The sequence below is a fragment of the Budorcas taxicolor genome, chromosome 23 (genome assembly GCF_023091745.1).
Source record: "Budorcas taxicolor isolate Tak-1 chromosome 23, Takin1.1, whole genome shotgun sequence".
Classification (NCBI taxonomy): Eukaryota; Metazoa; Chordata; class Mammalia; order Artiodactyla; family Bovidae; genus Budorcas; species Budorcas taxicolor.
Genome location: NC_068932.1, coordinates 46,120,364 through 46,142,492, shown reverse-complemented (window position 1 = coordinate 46,142,492; position 22,129 = coordinate 46,120,364). Strand labels below are relative to the sequence as shown.

General features: G+C 45.4%; 1 protein-coding gene across 5 annotated transcripts in view; it reads right to left on the bottom strand.

Annotated features, from left to right (window-relative positions):
* DOCK1 (dedicator of cytokinesis 1) overlaps positions 1-22,129 on the bottom strand; it is a 563,137-nt gene that overhangs the window by 55,806 nt on the left and 485,202 nt on the right. For all 5 annotated transcript variants that reach the window (XM_052661098.1, XM_052661102.1, XM_052661099.1 and 2 more), the window contains exons 34-38: positions 21,103-21,188; positions 20,758-20,914; positions 13,196-13,236; positions 11,821-11,911; positions 7,437-7,556 (exon numbers count right to left, since the gene is read on the bottom strand). In XM_052661098.1, coding sequence (XP_052517058.1) covers positions 7,437-7,556; positions 11,821-11,911; positions 13,196-13,236; positions 20,758-20,914; positions 21,103-21,188 — 495 coding nt within the window. The remainder of the gene's footprint in view (positions 1-7,436; positions 7,557-11,820; positions 11,912-13,195; positions 13,237-20,757; positions 20,915-21,102; positions 21,189-22,129) is intronic.

Here is a 22,129-nt window from a genome sequence, read left to right as displayed (position 1 = left end):
AAACGGAAGGGCAGGCAAGCATTAATTTCCCAACAGTCCGTGGAAGAAAGCACTAGCAGAAACCATCCTCAACGACAGCAAAGTCTGGCTCAGAGCAGCACCATCCAGCGGAACATCAGCCAAGACACACACGCAATTTTAAGATTTTCTAGTAGCCACTTTTTAAAAAGTGGCCTCATTTTAGTAATATTCACTATATCTGGACTATTGCCATTTCAACAGGTAATCAAAACCACAAAATTCATGAGATATTTGACAGGCTGCTGTCACAAAGTACTCAGGCGGCGTGTGTGGTAAAGAACCCGCCTACCAACGCAGGAGATGTCAGAGACGTGGATTCAATCCCTGGGTCGGAAAGATCCCCTGCAGAGAGGGATGGCAACCCACTCCAGTACTCCTGCCTGGAGAATTCCATGGACAGAGGAGCCTGGTGGGCTACAGTCCATAGATTTGCAGCAAAGAGTAGGACACGACTTAGCACACACTCATATACACACACATACACACACACAATAAAGATCAGGTACCTTAAACACATTATTTCCTTCCTGTTCTGGAGCCTAGAAACCAAAATCAAGTTGTCAGAAGGCTGGTTTCCTCTGAGGTCTCTCTCCTCAGTTTGTAAGGCAAATCCTCAGCCGTATCCTCACAGAGTCCTTGTTCAGTGTGTCTGTGTCCAGGTCCCCTCTTCTATAAGGAGATCAGCCATCCTGGATCAGAACCCATCTCCAACACAGTCATATTCTGAGGCAGGAAGGTCAGGGCTCCCACACATGAATTTCCAGGGGACACAATTCAGCTCATAACAGAATCCTTTTTCTCATGCTGAGCCTTAGGATCCAGTGCACGTTGTATATTTCAAGTGTTAATGGCTGCCTGGGGCCCGTGACTCTCATAGCTGACAGCTCAGGTCAGGGTCCCCCATCGTAGGAGAGCTGGCTCCCTGGGGCTCCTCGGCCAGGAGGGTCCCTACCTTCCAGTTTCTGTGGGTTGAATCACTTGCCACCTGTCACCCATTTTGAGATATTTTTCCCCCAAGAATCGGCAGATAAATGGGTAAGGAAGATGTGGTATGTAAACCCAACGGAATAGTGCTCAGCCATAAAAAGGGATGAAATAACGCCCTCTGCAGCAACATGGATGGTCCCAGAGATGATCATACTAAATGAAGTCAGATAAAGACAAATGTCATATGATATCACTTATATAGTGGGATCTAAAATATGTTACAAATGAACTTACTTACAAAACAGAAACAGACTCGCAGACATAGAAAACAAACATGTTTACCAAAGGGGATGGAGGGGGCTGAGAACAGATAAATTAGGAGTTTGGGACTGACATACACACTATTATATATCTAACAGATAACCAACAAAGACCTACTGTACAGCACAGGTATTTTGTAATAGCCTAAAGTATTTTGCAATAGCCTAAAATATAAAATAATCTAAAAAAGAATATATGTGTGCGTGTGTGTAACTGAATCGCTTTTCTGTACACCTGAAACTAACTCAACATTGCAAATTCTCTGTATTTCAATAAAAATGTTTAAAAAAAAGAATTTCAGTCTGGATGTGCAGAACAGAAATGTGGACATCCAGTCCTTCCCGATGTCAAGTTCTTCATCTTTATCAATGACTCAGCCACTGTCTTATTCCAGAAAAGTCAAGGAGAGTGTTATTTCTCAAATCACCATATATACCCACACCTGGCAGGTATAATAAGACCATGTCTTGCTCTTATTTCTTAAACAAATGTGTCTGGCACGAAATGCTGAACTTTATCTTCTGCTGCGACCTCCCGTTGCCCAGATTTCTTGCCTGCCGGGATTTCGGGCATCGTGGCCACTGTTTCTCTGGTGCTCCTTTTCCCACACTGCCTGGCTGCAACATGTCGTTCCCAACCCCTCCTTAACCCAAGAAAGAAACTCCATTATGGAGGAACCGGGCTCAAGGCCCATTGCCAAGTTCTGGAGATTGCTCTGTTTTCACATGTCCAGTTGCGGGAAGTGTGCAATTGAGGGATTAGAGTGAATGCTGCCTTTTTCAGAACATACATATACTCAGGTAATTTCCCTGTCCCTTGAGGGCCCTTGGTTAGAACCCCGGCTCACCTGTCTGATTAAATGCACAGGTGGTCTACCCGCTTTACCTGGTACATGCAGGTGCTGCTACATGGCCCAGTGGCCCAGAGGCTAAGACTCTGTGCTCCCAATCCAGGGGGCCCAGGCTGGATCCCTGTTCAGGGGAGTAGATCCCGCCCAGTGCAACTAAGTTCACATGCTGCAACTAGAGATCCCACCTGCTGCAGCTGAGACCTGGCACAGCCAAATAAACAGAAAACAAGAAACACAAGAGCACAGCGCGTGGGTCTCTTCTGAGCTAAGCGTGTAGGGGCCAGGCAGGAACTCACTGTCCCTTTGAGGCTGCTCTCACCTGGGTCCCCAGAAGCGAGGACAGGCAGGCAGGGTGAGTGAACCACCTGGGCTGTGTAGCATCAAGAGGTTGAGACCCCAGCCGATTCCAGCCCATCCCAGCTGATAGAGAAGACGGAGGATTACTACTTCCTCCTGTTCTTTTGTTCCCAGGAAATTGAATGCTTGTTGATGCTAAATTGATTTTATTTTTTTTGCGTCAGAGCTCATCATTCAGGTACTTCAGATTTTGTTAGATGAAATCTTCTCCCTCACCTGCATTCACCCTCATGTTAGCTTCACATGGATGAGTGAACATTTAAAAAAAAATATTCTCCCGGAGAAGTTATGGGTATTCAAAAGTGACTTTTCAATCTCTTTGGCCAACACAACCCTAACAGCTGCCATGAAGACAATTCTCCTAAACTTTGATGAACAAGTTGAATCAAGTTAACCTTCCAGACTCCAGGTGAGCCAAACGCTCACTTTTCCAGAACCATCTTTCTGTCTCCTCCAAAACACAGGAGTGTGTGAGGACATTCCTTCAGCCCCGGTCTTTGGGCCGAGAATGCTTTATCACTTGAACTGGCTTTTTCCAAAACCAGGATTTCTCAGCCTGGGTACTACGGACATTCTGGGCTGGACGATTCTGCACCCAGGGAGCTACCTGCCTTCCAGGGTGTCCAGCAGTGTCCCTGACCTTGACCCACTTGATGATGTCAGTCTCATCCATCCCCCACCCTCCCCCACCCCCCACCGGGAGTGTCAGCCTGAAAGGTCTCCTGAGGGTCTGGGTTCAGAGCCACTGTTCTCAACCGATTGTGTTCATTTTTTCCTCCACGTGAAGCTGGGCTGTGCTGTGCCTAGTCCCTCAGTCGTGTCTGACTCTTTATGATCCCATGGACTATAGCCCGCCAGGCTCCTCTGTCCATGGGGATTCTCCAGGCAAGAATACTGGAGTGGGTTGCCGTGCCCTCCTCCAGGGAATCTTCCCGACCCAGGAATCAAACCAGGGTCTGCATTGCAGGTGGATTCTTTACCAGTTGAGCTCCCAGAAAAGCCCCCAGTATGAGGCTACACTGGCTTAAAACAAAAGCAAACTCACTTGGCTCCTCCATGTATTATTTACTGAAGGCCGACTGTCTCACCATCCATGGCCATCCCGTACTTGCCAGAAATCATCCTTAAACGCTGAGTATTCACTCATTTGTTCGTTCATTCATTCTCTCATTGATTTCTCTGTCCATCTAACAAATGCCCCCAGCATTACGTGCCTAGCTCCATCTCAGAGTTAGATTAATATGCAGGATTAATAGGTGTGGTCTTGGTCTTCATAGAGCTCACAATCTATTGGGAGACTCGCTAAAGAAATCTATGTGCAAATTATTGTTGTTCAGCTGCTAGGTCCTATCAGACTCTTCATGACCCCAGGGGCTGTAGTATGCCAGGCTTCCCTGTTATTCACTGTCTCCTGTAGTTTGCTCAGATTCGTGTCCACTAAGTCAGTGACGCCATCCAATAATCTCATCCTTTGTCACCCCCTTCTTCTCCTGCCTTCAGTCTTCCCCAGCATCAGAGTCTTTTCCAATGAGTTGGCTCTTCACATCAGGTGGCCAAAGTATCAGAGCTTCAGCTTCAGCCACAGTCCTTCTAATGAATATTCAGGGTTGATTTCCCTTAGGATTGGCTGGTATCCTATCTATTATTGCAAATCGTGGTGAGTGCTGTACAGGAACAGAAGGGGGCATGATGGGCGTTGGAGCAGAGGTGACATTAAGCGGAGATGGGACGAGATGACCAAAGGCAGGGGCAGCAGAGGCCTGCTGGGCAGAGGCAGGAAAGGCTGCAACGGCTGAGGCCCTAGAAGCAGGGGTGCGGCTGGAAGATGCAGAGTGAGGGGAGGAGGAGAGCCGAGATGTGATCAGAGACATCAGTGCTGGCAGAGAACGTGAGCGCCCCGAGGGACCATCAGCAGAGTCGCACCTTCCTTCAGCCCCAGTGGCCTCTGGCCCTCAGGCTTCCTGGGCCTCTGCAGGGTCCCACCTCCTGTTCTACCTGCTCCATAGCACCTGACCACCCTCCTTCTCTAGGACACTATAAGCCAGAAAGCCACTGGGGAAATGAATGGATCCATACTTTCTTAGCAGTTTGTTGAAAAACTGAATTTCTCTGGCTAAGCTAATAAAATCTTAATAATTGGCTTTAACTGTGAAACCATCTCATTTCTACAAAGAAATATATTCTGCTCCTCTACAGGACCAAGTATAATTCCCCGACCGTTTCCAAGTGGCCTCTGGTCAATCCCCATGCTATTCTGAATGTTTTGATTTGCATCTCGTATCAAGGACAGAGGGGAACAAGTGAAATACATGTGATCGTTTTAAAAGGGTTTGGTTTATGTTGACAGCCACAGACAGAGCAGCTGCCATCCTTCCCTGATACAGGTGCTGCCGGGGGTTAGAGCTGTGTCCCCTCAAAGGGCATGTCTCAACCCCTGGGATCTTTGAACCTGACCTTACATGGAAAAAGGGTCTCTGGATGTAATCAAATTAAGATGCAGTCATACTGGATCACACGGGCCTTAAATCCAAACTGATGTTCTTAGAAGAACATACAGAGACATACAGAACATACAGAGGGAAAACTCCCCGTGAATAAGGAGCCAGCAATTGAGTGATACCCAGTGATGCCAAGGACTGCCGGCATCACCAGAAACCAATAGGGAGGCAGGGAGCAGATTCACCCTGGCACTGTCCTCTCTTGGAGAGCACGGCCCTGCCAACGCCCAGCTGCGGCTCTGTAGCTTCCAGAACAGCGAGAGCATAGTGTCCTGTAAGGTGCCCAGCGGGCAGGACTATGTTACTGTAGTCCTAAGAAATGAATATAAGTACCTTCATGGAATTCCCTGTTCACTTGTCTCAAAGTGTTTAAAAAAAAAAACAAACAGGTATCTAAGATGAGTTAAAGGGGTTTCTCTGGTGGCTCAGATGGTAAAGAATCTGTCTGCAATGCAGGAGACCTGGGTTCAATCCCTGGGTTGGGAAGATCCCCTGGAAAAGGAAATGGCAATCCATCCAGTATTCTTGCCTAGGACACCCCATGGATGGAGGAGCCTGGTGGGCTACAGTCCATGGGGTCACAAAGAATCAGACACGACTCAGCCACTAAGATGAGTTAAGAGTCCTGATGGCACAGAATCAACTTAGAAGTTGCTTTGGGGAAGATTTTATACCCTGAGGAAACAAAATTGAAAAAAGACACGTGTATCCCATTGTTCTGGAGAAGGCAATGGCACCCCGCTCCAGTACTCTTGCCTGGAAAACCCCATGGACGGAGGAGCCTGGTAGGCTGCAGGCCGTGGGGTCACGAACAGTTGGACACAATTGAGTGACTTCACTTTCACTTTTCACTTTCATGCCCTGGAAAAGGAAATGGCAACCCACTCCAGTGTTCTTGCCTGGAGAATCCCAGGGACGGGGGAGCCTGGTGGGCCGCCGTCTACTGGGTTGCACAGAGTCGGACACGACTGAAGCGACTTAGCAGCAGCAGCAAGAGCACCCTATTGTTCACTGCAGCACTATGTACAATAGCTAGAACATGGATGAAACCTAGATGTCCATCGACAGATGAATGGATAAAAAAGCTGTGGTACATATATACAGTGGGATATTACTCTGCCATAAAAAGGAATGCATTTGAGTCAGTTCTGATGAGGTGGATGAACCTAGAATCTATTATACAGAGTGAAGTGAGTCAGAAAGAGAAAGATAAATATTGTATTCTAATGCATATATATGGAATCTAGAAAAATGGGGCTGAAGAATTTGTTTACAGGGCAGCAGTGGAGAAACAGACATAGAGAACAGACCTGAACATGGGAAGACGGGAAGAGAGGGCGAGCTGTATGGAGAGAGTAACACGGAAACTTACATTACCATGTGTAAAATAGATAGCCAACAGGAATTTGCTGTATGGCTCAGAAAACTCAAACAGGAGCTCTGTATCAATCTAGAGGGGTGGGATGGGGTGGGAGATGGGAGGGAGCTTCAAAAGGGAGGGGACATATGTATACCTATGGCTGATTCATGTTGAGGTTTGACAGAAAACAGAAAACAATAAAATTCTGTAAAGCAATTATCCTTCAATTAAAAAAAAATTAAAAAAAAAAACAACAAACCAAACTTCTGAACTGAAGGCACCCACCACCCCCAGCTTTTTCCCCCCTTAAAGTGTCTGCTAATTAATTAATTTATTTATTGGCAGCAGCACAAGGGATCTTAGTTTCCCAACCAGGGCTTGAACCTGCACTCCCTGCATTCAAAGTGCCAGGAAGACCTAAGGAGCCTCCCACCTTTTTAAAAATAGTTACTAGTCATCTGAATTACATGAACTACAGTGATGAGATCTATTGCTGCCTGATTAAAAGGATGGCAGGTTTCCTTTTAGTAGAGGTCAACGGTTAAATAATTTTGTTTGAGCCAATTAACAGAGAGGCCATCAACAAGAGCAGCATTGGTCTTGACACGGGACTAATGTTTCAGTGACAACAGAAAAACTCAAACTGTCAAAGGAACACATTAGCTGTAACACAGCCAGTGCGCATGTGCTCAGTGGCTCCAGTCGCAGCCGACTCTTTGTGACCCTGTGTATCATCAGCCTGCCAGGCTCCTCTGTGCATGGGATTCGCCAGCCAAGAATACAGAAGTGAGTTGCCACTTGCCCTGGGTTCTTTACCCAGTAGCGCCCCCTGGGAAGCCCAAATTCCCCCAAATCCTTGGGCTCAGTCTTTGAGCAAAGCATCTACAAAAGGGTGATTATTATTATTTTTTTTTGGTAGGATTTCTACTTAGAAGCACCAGCTGGAGGGCCATGCACAAAGCTTTCAGATACACAATCTGCAACAAATTTCTGGTTCCACAAACACCATGTGTTAAAAAAAAATGTGTTTACAACATGGCAGGAAGGTGCACAGAAAAAAGAAAACAACAGAAAACCTGCATTTTTCTTTCCTTTTTTTTACCTTGCCTTTGTCGAAGTAGTGGATGGTCTCCTGGTAGAGCCGCTCCTTCAGCTGCCCCTGGGTGGTCGCCTGGTACCCGTCCCGCTGGGTGAGGTGGGCCGCGCACACGTCCTCCGACCACTGAGGCAAAAGCAAAGCGTGAGTGGTGCTTTGGGAGGCCCGGCCGTTGCAACCTATCCCTCCCCTGGACTCAGAAAGCACAGGAAGCCCGGAATTCAGGGCAGCGTTCCAGCCGTGATTCCGGGCACCACTGGAGCAGCTCTCGTCAGACTTTCAGGCCTGGAATTGCACACAGAACCTCTGTGCAGAGGCCTCAAGATGAGAAAACACCCGAGGAAGGCAAAACTGGTCAAGATTCACACAGAAGAGAAACCCAGCAGGTTCTGGAACTGTCAGCTTGCTGATGAAGCCTGGGAACCTTCCAGATGAATGAGGCCCTGGGTGATTTGTGGCTGCCTCAAGGGGGGGCTTCCCCAGGCGCTGGCCTGGCTCCTGTGCTGCTCAGTGTTTTAATCAACAGCAGAAGGCACATGGATCCCAACAACTCAGGGCTCAGCTGCTGTTTGCAGATGTGACGGAGGACTTAGGGTACCAAGGAAGGACACACAGAGGTCTCGGCAAGGAGCGGAGGTGAAGGTGAGGTCATTTAACACCTAAACTCCTGAACTTATGCTCAACAAATCCATGGCGCTGAATGTAAAGTTCAATAAACTTCACCATTTAGTGGGGACCTACTATGTGCAAGGCATGGGCTTCCCGGCTGGCTCAGCAGTAAAAAATCCTCCTGCCAACGCAGGGGACACAAGTTTGATCCCTGGGTTGGAAAGATCCCCTGGAGGAGGAAATGGCAACCCATTGCAGTATTCTTGCCTGGAGAATCCCACCATGGACAGAGGAGCCTGACAAGCTATAGTCCATAGGGAAGAGTCAGGCAGAACTGAGCAATTAAACAACAACACTGTGCAAGGCACCAGGTCAAGGGTGAGTGCCATTACACACTACAGCAGTGTGGTACACAATGGAAGTGCAAAAGAAAGTGTTAGTAGCTCAGTCATGTCCAGCTCTGTGCGACCCCATGGACTGTGGCCTGCCAGGCTCCTCTGTCCATGGGATTCTCCAGGCAAGAATGCTGGAGTGGGTTGCCTTTCCTTCTCCAGGAGATCTTCCCGACCCAGGGATTGAACCTGTGTCTCCTGCATCTCGTGCACTGCAGGCAGAGTCTTTACTATCTGAACCACCAGGAGTAAGTCTGCAGGAAACATGTCACAGTCATTATGGGCTTCCCTGATAGCCCAGTTGGTAAAGAATCCGCCTGCAACGCAGGAAACCCCAGTTTGATCCCTGGGTTGGGAAGATGCCCTGGAGAAGGGAAGGACTACCCACTCCAGTATTCGGGCCTACAGAATTCCATGGACTGTATAGTCCATGGGGTCACAAAGAGTCAGACACAACTGAGTGGCTTTCACTTTCACTTTCTAAGGGCAGGAGGCAGGACAAGAGGTCTGGGGAGGCTTCCTGGAGTAAAGAATCGGGATGGGCTTGCTCGTCGGTTGGACTCAAGAGGTGACGTCTGACCCGGTCTTATGAGAAGACAGGGGGGATTCTGCCAAGAAAGCAGCAGCTTGCAGGCTGCCTGGACCACAGTTGGGGTAGAGTACCCCACCAGGTGGGGGGACCAGACTCAGGGTTGGTAAGGCCACATATGGAGCAATGGGACGAGCCACCGGGCCACATTTTAGGGGGCATGACAAATGGACAGGAACCACTGGGGCAGGGGAAAAGCCTGAGGGACAGGCCTGCAAAAGTGGGGAGGAGAGGCCTGGAGAGCACGTTGGGCTCCCTAAGAGGCTGGTGCTCACAGCACATACTCCCTCCACCTTCCGGAAGGCAGAGGGGCTCCGGAGCACCCCAGGAGTGCCCCAGGCTGGACCCCAGGGCTCCAAGGCACAGGGTGCAGGGCACAGGGCCAGAAGGGCTCCCCAGGTCCCGGGCTGTCAAGTAAGTATGAGAAGCCTTAGGCTCCTGCATGTTTTCCACCTTCAAACGAGACATGTGTAGCCCAACCACAACCTAGAGTTCCAAACTCAACTGACTGTGGCATCTTGACCACGGGGCCAGATTTTGACTTTTCTGAGCCGTAGAACTGTGCATGATTCCTAACTGTAACTACAATAAGAGGACTAAGAAAGTTCAGAGGTCATATAACTTCCTTGGAGTTTAAAATCACCTAAAAAATTTTAAACACCAAAAGGAGTTATGCTTTTCACCTTCCCTTTAAACATTAAGATGAAATAACTTCACTGCTAAAGGCTAAAGGCTGATGTTTTTATTGCCTTTTTTTTTTTTTAATAGCCTTAACCAAAATAGAAGATCCTATTTGAGGATTTTTACTTCACGAACAAGACTATATCAATCATGGTGAATAATTTTCATAAAGATACAAGTAACGTACTTTAGTGTGCTGATTAACCAGCATGAATTCACATTTACTGCAATATCAAAACATATTTAGGAAAAATTGCAAAATGTAATGATGTAAAAGATATGGAGAGCAATTATGTGTATTTAACTGGAAAATTCAAAACCCCAGTGAAAAAGATAATGGAAATGGGCCGACTGATTTGGTTTGTGAAACATCCTTGAACCGTTTGTGAAAAACCCGACTGTGCTGAATAAATGTAATTATTAAATAAATGATACTTTACACACACATACACATTCACACACCACAGAAAAGTTTATGTACGATGAGAGAGAGCATGGGTGCCCGAGCAGCTTGTCAACCCCGTTTTAATTTCCCTGGTGTAAAAGAAATATTTCTGTAGTTTCAAAATGGCCTTGTTACTAAAATTTGGGTTTCTAACAAACGAAAGCCGTTAGAATTCAAAGTGGGACAGCTGGTGTGCAGTGACCCAGCTGGAATTCCTAGCTTCAGAAATGACGTTCCTTGGCAGAGTTTTATGTGGTGCAAACCAAAGGGCTACCACGGATGACTAGAGATGAGGTTCAGTCTGAACCGAGTCTTACTGCACTTGATTTGGAACGGACTCTCGTTTTCAGGCGGAGGTAAATCTCCACAATCCAGCTTCTTTTTATACGCGTCATGCAAGTAACTGGAGAGCTCAGGACTGGACCAGGGGCCGGGAGATTCTTGCTGGAGGTCCGCTGCCTGACGTGGCCTCTGCCTTGTTCCTCTTATCATCAACAGACACTGCGCATCTTTAGCGTAATCTCACCTGGTTTCCTTCCATTCAGGCTTGTCTGGTGGCTCAGACAGTAAGAGGGGGAACTGGCTTGAGTTTAGACACAGGATTTCTTGAATGAGTAGTCTTCACATGGAGATACAACTTAATTCTAATTCTCATACCTCTTCCTCTTTATCTAGTTTATAATTTTTCAATTTTTTATGAGAATATAATGGGAAAGATGATCTAGTGACTTGCTAAAGTTTTAAAATATAAAACTAGAAGTTGTAAAGAAATTTCCTCATTTATCCAACTACTCACCCAGAGAGCCATCCACCCACACACCCATCCATCCACCCACTCGTCCCACCATTCATCCACATATCCACCCGTCCACACAGCCATCCCTCCATCCATCCACACATACATCCATCCACCCATACTTCTGTCTTTCCATCCATCAATACAAACTTCCACCCAGCTATTTACTGTGAGTTCACTCTGTAAGACTAACTGGGCTGAAACTGGACATGGGGAAGAACATGAATATATTATGGCAACACACACACACACACACACACACACACACACACACACACACACACACACCAATGTCCACAGCTACCTACATAACAAAATGATCACTGAGAACTGAAAGCTGTCAAGCCAGACTCAAGCTCAGGAGCAACACCCCCAGGAGAGTCAGGGAGGAGGTCTAATAAGCACTGATAGACCAGCAGGAGACCTCCATGGATGCCCTTGGAGCACAGGGAGAGAGAAGTCAAGATCTGGTCCCTACACTGTTTTCTAAGGTTACAAGCAGTGGGCTCATCCTCCTAGCTGTTCTAACACAGAAATTCCTTCTTATTGATGTTGCTCTCCAGCATTACTGGGTCCTGTTGATAGGAACGAAGAAAAAGAGAGTCCCTAACTCACTGCAAGCTGACAGACTAATGATCGGTATTTAAGATGCTCGGTGATAACTCATTCTGACATCTTGTCAAATTTGCATTCAGTGGAGTCAAATCTATAATCAAAGTACTTTCTAACTCTCTTTGTTAATGTCACTACATTGAGTCAATATCCATAAACTCTTAAGTTACAGGTTTACTAAAAATTTGTCATGGGAAAAATCAAATATTAAACGATCTTATAATTTATAAGAACAGGATCATAAAAGTATATGTAAATTTTACTACCTTCAGAAGCTTTGCATGGAGGAGTAAGGTATAGGCGGCTTCAGTGTAGTTATCACATTCCTTGTGCAGGTCACAGAGCTTGTACAAATACCTGAGATGATAAAACACAGGGATATTCTGAAAGCGTCACAAAATAATTTGTGTTGAGAACTGCAACAGCAAAATTCTACTTCAACAGTAAATCATCGCTACGCTTTCTTTTTACAAAGTTCACAATACATAATGCCTTGGAAGCTTCTGGTACACAAAGCATTAAGAAAAATCAACCAGAGTAATAAACAACAGATATATTTTTTAAAATTTAAGTATTCTCTTTTCAGGACAAAACTGAAGATGGCCCAAGAAGGCGCAATTGTGCTTCAAGCTTTCTCATGCTTTCTCATCTTTTCCAGACTTTTCTCCATACATGTGAAATGAGCTGACACAATGTTTCATTGCGATTTCTCACATGTCTATTGAGTCCGAATACACACACAAAATCCATAAAAATACAGATCCATAAGAATAAAGAGCTCCAGTGATCACAGTGAATGTGATTAAAAGAATTCTTCTGCTATAAAAAAAAGGAGGCTTTTTAATACAAAGTAACCTACATTTGGATAAAAGAAACTGATTGTTTTCCCCAAAGTTTATTATGTTCACATGTATTGATTTTAACGGAGAAAGTTAAAAAGTCTCAGACACCAAAAGTTAGAAAATCATGCCTTTGTTTACTCTTTATACAAATAAATAGAGATTTAAAAAGAAAAGAGAGAAAGAAAACCATGTTGAATGTAACTAATCCATCATTAAACACTAATGCTGTGTGGATCATGTAATTATTCTGGTCTTCCAAGGGGTACTCTTGCTAAAATTTGACACGGCCACTAAAAGAGACCAATATGGAGAGGGTATCAATCATAGCCCAACATCCTAGAGAAAAAGGCAAGTGAAGCAGAAAAATCCAGCAGAAAATACAAAATTGAGAATTTGGTATCCAGGTTAGAATAGACTGAAAATGTATAATATTGTCCTATTTCTGATGGAAGTTAAAACTAGATTCTCATTTGATCATACAACTTTCTGTGAAATGCTAAAATCTGTAGTGGTGCCTTTTGCTATAAGGGTCAGTCAAGAGGAACAAAAACCCTTTGCAATAATTTGCTTCTGAGCTGACTAAGTATGACCCCCTTCACCCCCAAATCTCCACATCAGCCTGGACACACTGCCCTAGGCTTGACAATACTTCCAGGATCTCCACCAAATTCAAACTCCAGCCTTCACGATTTTCTACAAGATAAACTCCTATGGTTATAAAATACTTTTAGCATGGATTTGACAGACAGCAATTATCATCAACAGGTCAAGGGTGTAGAGAAGCCTGATGCTCACGTACCGTATATACATTTCTTCCCTTTCAATCTCTTTGTAGAAATTCTGAAAGAAATCAAACCACAACACTATCTTAAGAAACCAGTTCTATAAAAGGTATCACATGCACATTAAAAATTCTTCAACTTGTGTTAAAGACAAACAGACCCAACTCTTTGGATCTGAACCATAAATCCATATAAAATGCAGAAACCACTTACATTGCTCTCCATTTTTTGGGGGGTGGGGGAAAGAAATTCTAATGAATAAGTTTTCTGTACTTCAAATACTGTAGCATGTATATGCTAATTTCAAATCCCCATTTATCCTTCTCCCACTGTGTTTCCCCTTTGGTAACCTTAAGTTTGTTTTCTATGTCTGTGAATCTATTTCTGTTTTGGAAATAAGTTCATTTCTATCATTTTTTCCCCTGATTCCACATATAAATGGTATCATATGATATTTATCTTTCTCAATCTGATTTATTTAGTTTAGTATAATCTCTAGGTCCATCCATGTGGTTGCAAATTTTCATTTTTTATGGCTGAGTAATAGCCCATTGTGTATCTACACCACATCTAAATAGATAACCAATGAGGCCTATTGTATAGCATAGGGACCTGTACTCAAAATCTTATAACAACTTATAATGGGAAAGAATCTATGCTGTACATCTGAAGCTAACACAACACTGCACATCAACTATATTTTAATAAAATAAAAAGAAAAAAAATGCCTGGCAAAACATCTTTAAAAATTAAAAGATAAAAAAGCCATGATGGCTTAAATCTACTTCTGCCATTCGAAAGTTACCTGCTTTCAGTTACAACAAAGCATCACCCAAAGACGTGAACTCTTAACCATTCTTAACCACGTAATTTCATTAGAAGTGGGAGAAAATTCATGTGGGAATAAGCATCATCAACAGGATTTAAAGCACGCTGGGTCTGGCCTCAGACACCAAGAGCCGTAAGAAGGCAACATAGTGTGGTGACTTGACTGGACACAATAGCCACAGATCATATGTACTCAAAGAGAAAGTCAACTTACTTAAAGTTGAATGGAGTTACAAATTCACTTCCTCAATTGCACTTGCCACACACTCTGAGGGCTCAGTAGCCATATGGAGCCAGGGCCACTGTGTAGCATAGTGAGTGGACATAAGCGCATCTCCATCATCAGGAAATTTCTATTGGAAAGTGCTGTTCTAGACAGACCTCCCAAAACACAGTAAGAAAACCAGTCACTGCTTAATAAAACACCTTGTGTACAGCACTGATGGACAGGAAGGCTGGTTAGCCGATCAACAATGGGCTAATTCTACGTGTGCTCGGTCACGTCCAACTCTTTGCCACCGTATGGATGGTAGCCCGCCAGGCTCCTCTGTCCAGGGTATTTTCCAGGCAAGAATGCTGGAGTGGGTCATCATGTGCTCCTCCAGGGGATCGACCCCACCCAGGGACTGGACCTGCATCCCCTGAGATTCCTGCATTGGAGGCGGATTCTTTACCCACTGAGCCACCAGGAAAGCCCTAATTCTACATATTGTAGACTATTTTCAGATGAGCATAAACACGGCTATTACAGTTATATTTCTTTATTTCAAAATGTTTATTGTACATAAGGCACCAGAAAGGTACAGAACAGTCACCTAACAAGGTCTAAGGTATGGAAACACCACTGCCACTTTCAGTGTGAAACTCGGCGCCTGCAAACAAAGTGAGCACTCTCGAATGGGGGCCTGAGATAACTAGCGAATGTCACTATCATAAACGCATGCAATTATCCAGGAAGATGAAATAGCCTGTTTTATTTCATTAGCCAAAAAAAGACATGGCTTCCACAATCGATCTGTCTGAAAAGAAATGCTAAATACATGCAGAGAGTAAGAGGGGGCACATTTAGATAGACGCACCAAAACTTCCACGTTTTGCAGCCTCTCAGCTGTGAGTGTCCCCTGGTTCTGGGTAATGAGGATATTTTTGGCTGACAACTTGGAGCCACGTAACAAAGGCAAGCTACATCAAAGGCCAAGGATGAGCTGTTCACTTCCAGCTCTGACTCGCCAGTGTTTACAAGCTACGATTTCACACCACTCTCTTTTGCCCTCCTATTTTTAATCCTTTCCAAAGCTTTTGATCATTCTCCTCTACAATTTCACAACAGGGATATCATGCGACTTTCATTCCTCTCTGAGATATGGAAATGTCTTTATTTCCTGCCTGCGCTGAGTTCTGTTCCCTGCCTAGGACTTCAAAACCTCCCTAGACCTGACGGATGTTCATCTCAAATTCCAATTTCTATATAAAACTTTTGAGTTCCATGTATAAAAGTTCACACTGCTCAGCAGGGGCCCCACTTCTGGGCCCCCACCCCCACCCCCATGGTCCTCTCTCTACCCCAGCGCTGCCAGCTGTGTTTCTCCAAGCAACTCCACTGGGACCAGGCCCCCAGCTCCAATCTAGCGCTATGCATTAATCTTTCAGAGCACATGTATCTCACTGCATTTCAGTTTTGTACTCCTTCATAACTAAGACATCCTATTGATAAGATTTTCAGATTTCTAGTTGGAAACACCTTAATTAACCTTATAAAGGGGCCAGAAAGTACCTGACTTATGTTTGTAAATTAAGAATGATCCTACTACTCTCTGGTGCAGATATAATTGCGTAGATGAGCCAGGGGACATACAAGAAAATCATCTACCAGTAACTGAAAATTGCGTGACTATAACGTGACGATGAAATTCTACGTCATTACAAATACACATTTTGTCCAGTGGGAACTGTGATCCACTATCAATACAGACTTGCTTGCAGAAGTCTGTCCATTTATATTGTGCTCAGTCAGCCGTGTCCAACTCTTCTCGATCCCGTGGACTATAGCCCACCAGGTTCTTCTGTCCATGGATTTTTTTCCAGGCAAGAACGCTGGAGTGAGTTGCCACTTCCTTCTTCAGGGAATCTTCCCGACCCAGAGATCGAACCTATATTTCTTGCATCTCCTGCATTGATAGGTGGATTCTTTACCACTAGCACCACCTGGGAAGCCCCAAGAAACAGACTCAGACTTAGAGAATGAACCTACGGGTGCCAGTGGGGAGGGGAAGGGGAATGGATAGTAGGGAGTTTGGGATAAACATGTACCCATTACTATATTTAAAAGAGATAACCAACAAGGACCTACTGTATAGCACGGGGACTCTGCCCAATGTCATGAGGCAGCCTGGATGGGAGGGGAGTTTGGGGGAGAATGGATACATGTGTGTGTGTGGCTGAGTCCCTTTGCTATCCACCTGAAACTATCACAACGTTGTTAATCAGTTATACTCCAACACAAAATAAAAAGTTTAACTGAAAAAAATAAAGGACTTAGGCTACTGGCCAGAATAACAGCCTCTGTCTCTTATTTTTATTTTATCTTTTTAAGTGATAGAAAGAAAAGGATGTTAATAAGCCCACACAACTTAGAATGTTCCATCAACTCCATAAAAAAAGGACAATACCACTGGTTCTAATGGAAATTTGGCAATGGGCTTACATTTCTTTATTGATGAATATATTTTATGTTCTTTGGTTTTTAACCTTAGGATTTCACGGGAATTTTTGCTTAGTAATCAGTTGAGTACATTTTATATTTTTCTAAACATATACATATATATAAACATATATATAAACACCTCCATATTCATCTAAAGATAGAAAGACTCTTGAGAGTCCCTTGTACTGCAAGGAGATCAAACCATTTAATTCTAAAGGAAATCAGTCCTGAATAGTAATTGGAAGGACTGATGCTGAAGTTGAAGCTCTAATACTCTGGCCACATGATGTGAAGAATTGACTCACTGGAAAAGACCCTGATGCTGGGAAAGATTGAAAGTGGGAGGAGCAGGGGACGACAGAGGATGAGATGGCTGGATGGCATTACTGACTCAATGGACATGAGTTTCAGCAAGCTCCAGGAGTTGGTGATGGACAGGGAAGCCTGGTGTGCTGCAGTCCTTGGGGTCACAAAAAATAGGACATGCCTGAGTGACTGAACTGAACTGAACGGAGAAAGACATATTTGCTTCTATGAAACTCTATTTGTTTCATAAGAAAAGTACCAAGATAAAGGTAAAAATGGACCAGGAGGTTAAAAATATATTTATAAGATTAAATGTAATCTTAGCAGTGAATATTAGGAGACAGAGTGTCTACCTGTAAAAATCTAGTTATGTTTCTCTGAAATGCAGAGATCTATTATATATTTTAAATGAAAGAATCGTGATAGGTTGGAATCCATCTCATCCTCCCCAGGAAATGGTTAAGAACAGAACACTTGACTCTTCATGGGATGATTCAAGGATGTTTCAAGCTGAAGGAAGTGAACAATATCAGATAGTCTCAGAATGAGAGAAGAACACAGGATACAACATCAGGAACTCTGAGCTCAGGTGTCCTCACAAATCCTTACTGTTCTGACCCTGATTCTGATTCTGGTAAAAGGCCCCGTTCAGAGCTCATCACCGCATCTCCACTAGGTTTTGCATCCTGGTGCACTCAAAAAGATTGTGCTTGAAACAAAGATTAATAGTAGTGAATCATCAAGGCTGGAAACCTCATCAACATAATAATAATTCTTCCTTCAGGACACAAAAGGGCCTCTCGGATCCCCTCAAAGATCAGAGGGAGTACTAGAAAAGGATGTCCGTGGTAGGGAATGATTTTGAAAAGTTGTCTGTTTCTCTCCTGCAGAAAAATACTGATTTCTATTTTGTGTTAACCACATGGGCATCATCAAAGTAAATTCGTTTGGACAGAGGAAAGAAGGCAGGAAGATAAGAGCTGGGTTCATTTCTGAGCAAATGATTGAGGCCTTAATTGGGGGAGAGCTCACTGCCACCCCAGCGCACAGTCAGGCTACAGATGGGTGGAGAGGCAAACAGCCAGTGGGCCAGATCTCAAGGATGGAAGCCCGTACTTCCGACAGTGGTCCAAGACCCTTGCACATGCAAATGCAGTTAGATGTTTCAAGCTCACTGATCTTACCTCGACCATGTCCAGTCTATTGATGAGACCAAAGGCATTCTTCATGCTGCAAGTGTTCTGGAATTTCTAGCATTTTTCTCTTTGATTCTTTCTGAGAGCTCCCATCTTTCTGCTTATATTACCTATTCTTCCCCCGTTGCTGTTGTTCAGGTGCTCAGTCATGTCCTACTCTTGGTGACCCCATGGACTGCAGCCCGCCAGACTTCCCTGTCCTTCACCACCTCCCGGAGTTTATTCAAACTCATGTCCATTGAGTCGGTGATGCCATCCAACCATCTCGTCCTCTGTCCACTCGGCCATCCTGACATACTGGTCTTCCATAACGTCTATTCTTTCTATTAGTGCCCTTAACATGTTAATCATGACATACTAATGCCCATTAGTATCATTCTAAAATTTTACGTCCAAGTCCAGATCTGATGTTCTGATTCTTCGAACTGTGTCTTTTGCCTCTGAGACACCTTGTAATTTTCTGTTGAAAGTGCTAGTTAAAAGGAGTCAGGTAGTGGTTCCAGTGGTAGTTTCTGCTCCAGGGAAGTGTGATTCTCTGTATCCTCCTGTCTCTCCCATTTGGGGAGCAGGCATTTTCCCAGTGGATCTGAGACGACGACTCTAAGAAGAGTTGTTGATTTTCAGTCTGCCAGCTTTTCTTCTTGTAGTGAGGATGGGGGTAACCACTTCCAAGCTCCCTTACATACTGGACCAGAAACCTTAAATCGCCTGCATTTAGATTTTCAAGGGAAAGAAAACTTGCTCTCGAAATGTGTATCACAGGCCAAAACAGATTGGCCTGCCCCAGAATGGAGGGCTGAGACTGCACAAGCTTTCAGCGGCCAGATTCAAATCTGAGCAGCAAAGCTCAGATTCAATGTTGATACTCAAGTAGAAGGAAGATAAAAAGTATTCCCTTTTGCTTAACTTTTAGTCCAAACCCCTCTGGTGATTTTCAAGAATGAATGATGTGTCCTGCTCCTCCTGGCACAAAAGTCCACTCCCATGAGCTCAAAGGGCCCACAAGTCCATACAAATGGGGAAAGTCAGGGCAGGGCTTCTACCCTCTGTCCAACGATCAGGCGGTGATGAAAACAATCCAGGGAAGTAAAGAGAAGAAACCAGGAGCAGTGTTTCCTGGCCTTCCTGTGTCGGGACAGGCAGGGGAAATTGATGAAAAGGCTACCAGGGCCAGCAGTCTGTTTGTCTGGCTCCTCAAGGGGGAAACAAAGAAGGAAGATGCAGAGAGAAGCAGAGAACTCTGGAGCCAGACATGGGGTCACACGGCTCCATAGGGCCATGAGGTTTGTCAACCACTCCCAGCAGCTGAGTTTGATGTAAAGCTTCCTAAAAGCTCCTCACCCTGTAGCCTTGCCTGATGCACCATGACTGTGTCAGGAACGGGGTGTCCTCAGAAGCCGGCCAAGTCCAGCGACTGCAGCTGTGCCAGAGGCCAATGGATGGGGGTGGCTGAGTTCACCCGAGGCTTTATGTGGCCACGCACGGGTTTCTTGTGGCTGTGCCACAAATCGCCACTATCTTGGTGGCTTGACACAACAGCTCTGCGTTCTCTCACTGTTTTGGCGGCTCAAGTGTGAAATCCACGTGTCAGCAGGGCCATGTGGCCTCCAAGAGACGCATCCTTCCTGCCCCTTTCAGCCGTGGTGGCTCCAGGAGCTCCTTGGCTGTGGCAGCGTCCTTGGCATCTCTGCTCCCGCTTCACCTGGTCTTCTCCTTGGGGTCCCTGTCATCTCCTTTGCTCTCTCTTAAAGAATACCTGTCACTGGACTTACCCCCACCTGGGTAACCCCAGCTGGTCTCATCTCAAGATCTTGAGCCACAACTGCTAGAAGCCTTTTTTTCCAAATAGGGTCACGTTCACATTTCTGAGGATCAGGACGTGGACATCTCTCCTGGAGGCCACCATTCCCCCCCATCAGAGTTTACAAGGCTCCTAGTAACGAACACACTTAGAGGGACTTCCCTGGTGGTCCAGGGGTTCAGAATCCACCTTGCCATGCAGGGGACACAGGTTGGATGCCTTGTCTGGGAACTAAGATCCCACATGCCGCTGGGGCAACTAAACCCTCGGGCCATAACAACTGAAGACCTCCCACCCTGGGGCCCATGCTCCGCAATAATAGAGGCCCTCACGCTGGAACTAAGCAAGCCCACGCCCAGCCCATGCACAGCAGCAAAGACCCAGTGCAGCCATCAGTAAGTGTTCGAAACAAAGCACACCCAACTCCTCACTTAGGACCTGGAATCAGTGAGGGCGCTCCCTGGTTACAAGATGAGACAGACCTTCTTATCTTCTGAACGAGGGAACAACTGTGCAGACATCCAGAGCAAAGATGGTTGCACAGACATGCCTATTGTGCAGACATGCTTAAAGAGCAGATCTGCAAATGGTCCTCCCTTCCTCCTTCCCTGCAACAGACGAGAAAACGAGCGAAGGAAGCCACACACTGCCCTGCAAAGCTCTGTGGCCAGCTGTCCCGAAGCTCTGAAATTCTTGGTTCATCTCCCAGCTTCCTGGACAGATGGGATATGCAAGCTCACTCACCAGCACGTTGACCGTGCAGCTCATGCGGTTTTCTTTGTTCTCATCGTGCATGATGGTTCTGTAGTCCAGAAGTCTCTCCATTAGGCGCACGACAAGCTTTACGAAAGTCTCTCCCGTTTTGGCAAGGTATTTGTGTTTCCTGCAGTGCTCCAGGAGGCTGAAAAATAGTTACACACACCTTGCTAATCACACTCAGAAAAAGAAACCGGACTGAGGTTCAGTTTAAAATATTTTCCATCATTAACACTTTTTAATTATTTCTGGGCTACAAAGTTCACTGTCGTCTAATTACAGTCTCTCTCTCTCTCCATTCTGACATAAATCCCACTGTTAATCAACACTTACATTTTATCAAATAACACTTTGTACTGCTCATCGCCTCTGCCTCCTTCCACTTCATGATCCAGCTTGGTGATGATCTCATTTTCAAACTATAATTAAACAGAGGAAGCGTAAATAATCAGCACAGTGGCTATTTCATTTCATGACTTGAGTGTCAATAATACATAAATCGCCGACAGATCGTTGTTGGAGAGTGGCCCTGCACCTTTGAAGCTTGATTCTGTCTAAGAGGTGCCCTTCTTGAATGCCTGGGGGTTTCTGCTGAACCCCTGTCACAGGGGAAATCTTTCATTTCCCTCCCTGGTTGATGAAGCTTCAGTGCATCTTCTGATCCCAGGAGCAAGCGCCAGAAAGAGAAAGACAAGGAAATCGTAAGGGGAAAAAAAAATCAAGGAGCAACATAGAAAACAGTCCCAAACTTCATCTCTATGAACAAGTAACAACTAAAATAGCTCCTCGGTTCCTGGAAAAGAACAGACGTGGTGTCGGTTGGCAGCAGAGTTCTCTGCAATCTGAAAGCAGGCAAAGGGCCACTTCCCTGCCACGCCTGGATGGATCCCAGTGACACAGCTCATCCTGGATGACGCGATGCCTTTAAGTCAGACCAGCAGACAGCTGAAAAAGGCCCCTCCCAGGCCTCGCTTTGAATCCCTCAAAGCTTCTGATTGGACTTCCAGCATATTATGGTGGGAAAGGACCCTTAGGATGGATGGTTTGTCTGTGTCTTGTTTTCAGGACAAATTCTGGGGAGGAGGGAAATCTCCAAAATGTTTTCACAGAGGTCACGGACTCTGTGGCTGATCAGGCTGGAAATAACTCCTGTACTAATGATGGATGTGCTCCCCCCGCTCAATCCTTGTGGCTCTGTCCCCACCCCTGCCACAATTCAGAGCCACCTGCGTGTGGGGATTCCGGCCAGGTGAGGGTCCCTGCGGTTACTCATGGATGTGGGACAGGTAGGAATGAGAGGCTGCGAGAGCTTTCGATCCTGAGAGATGTAGCACCCACACTGAACCCGAAGGAAACAAGG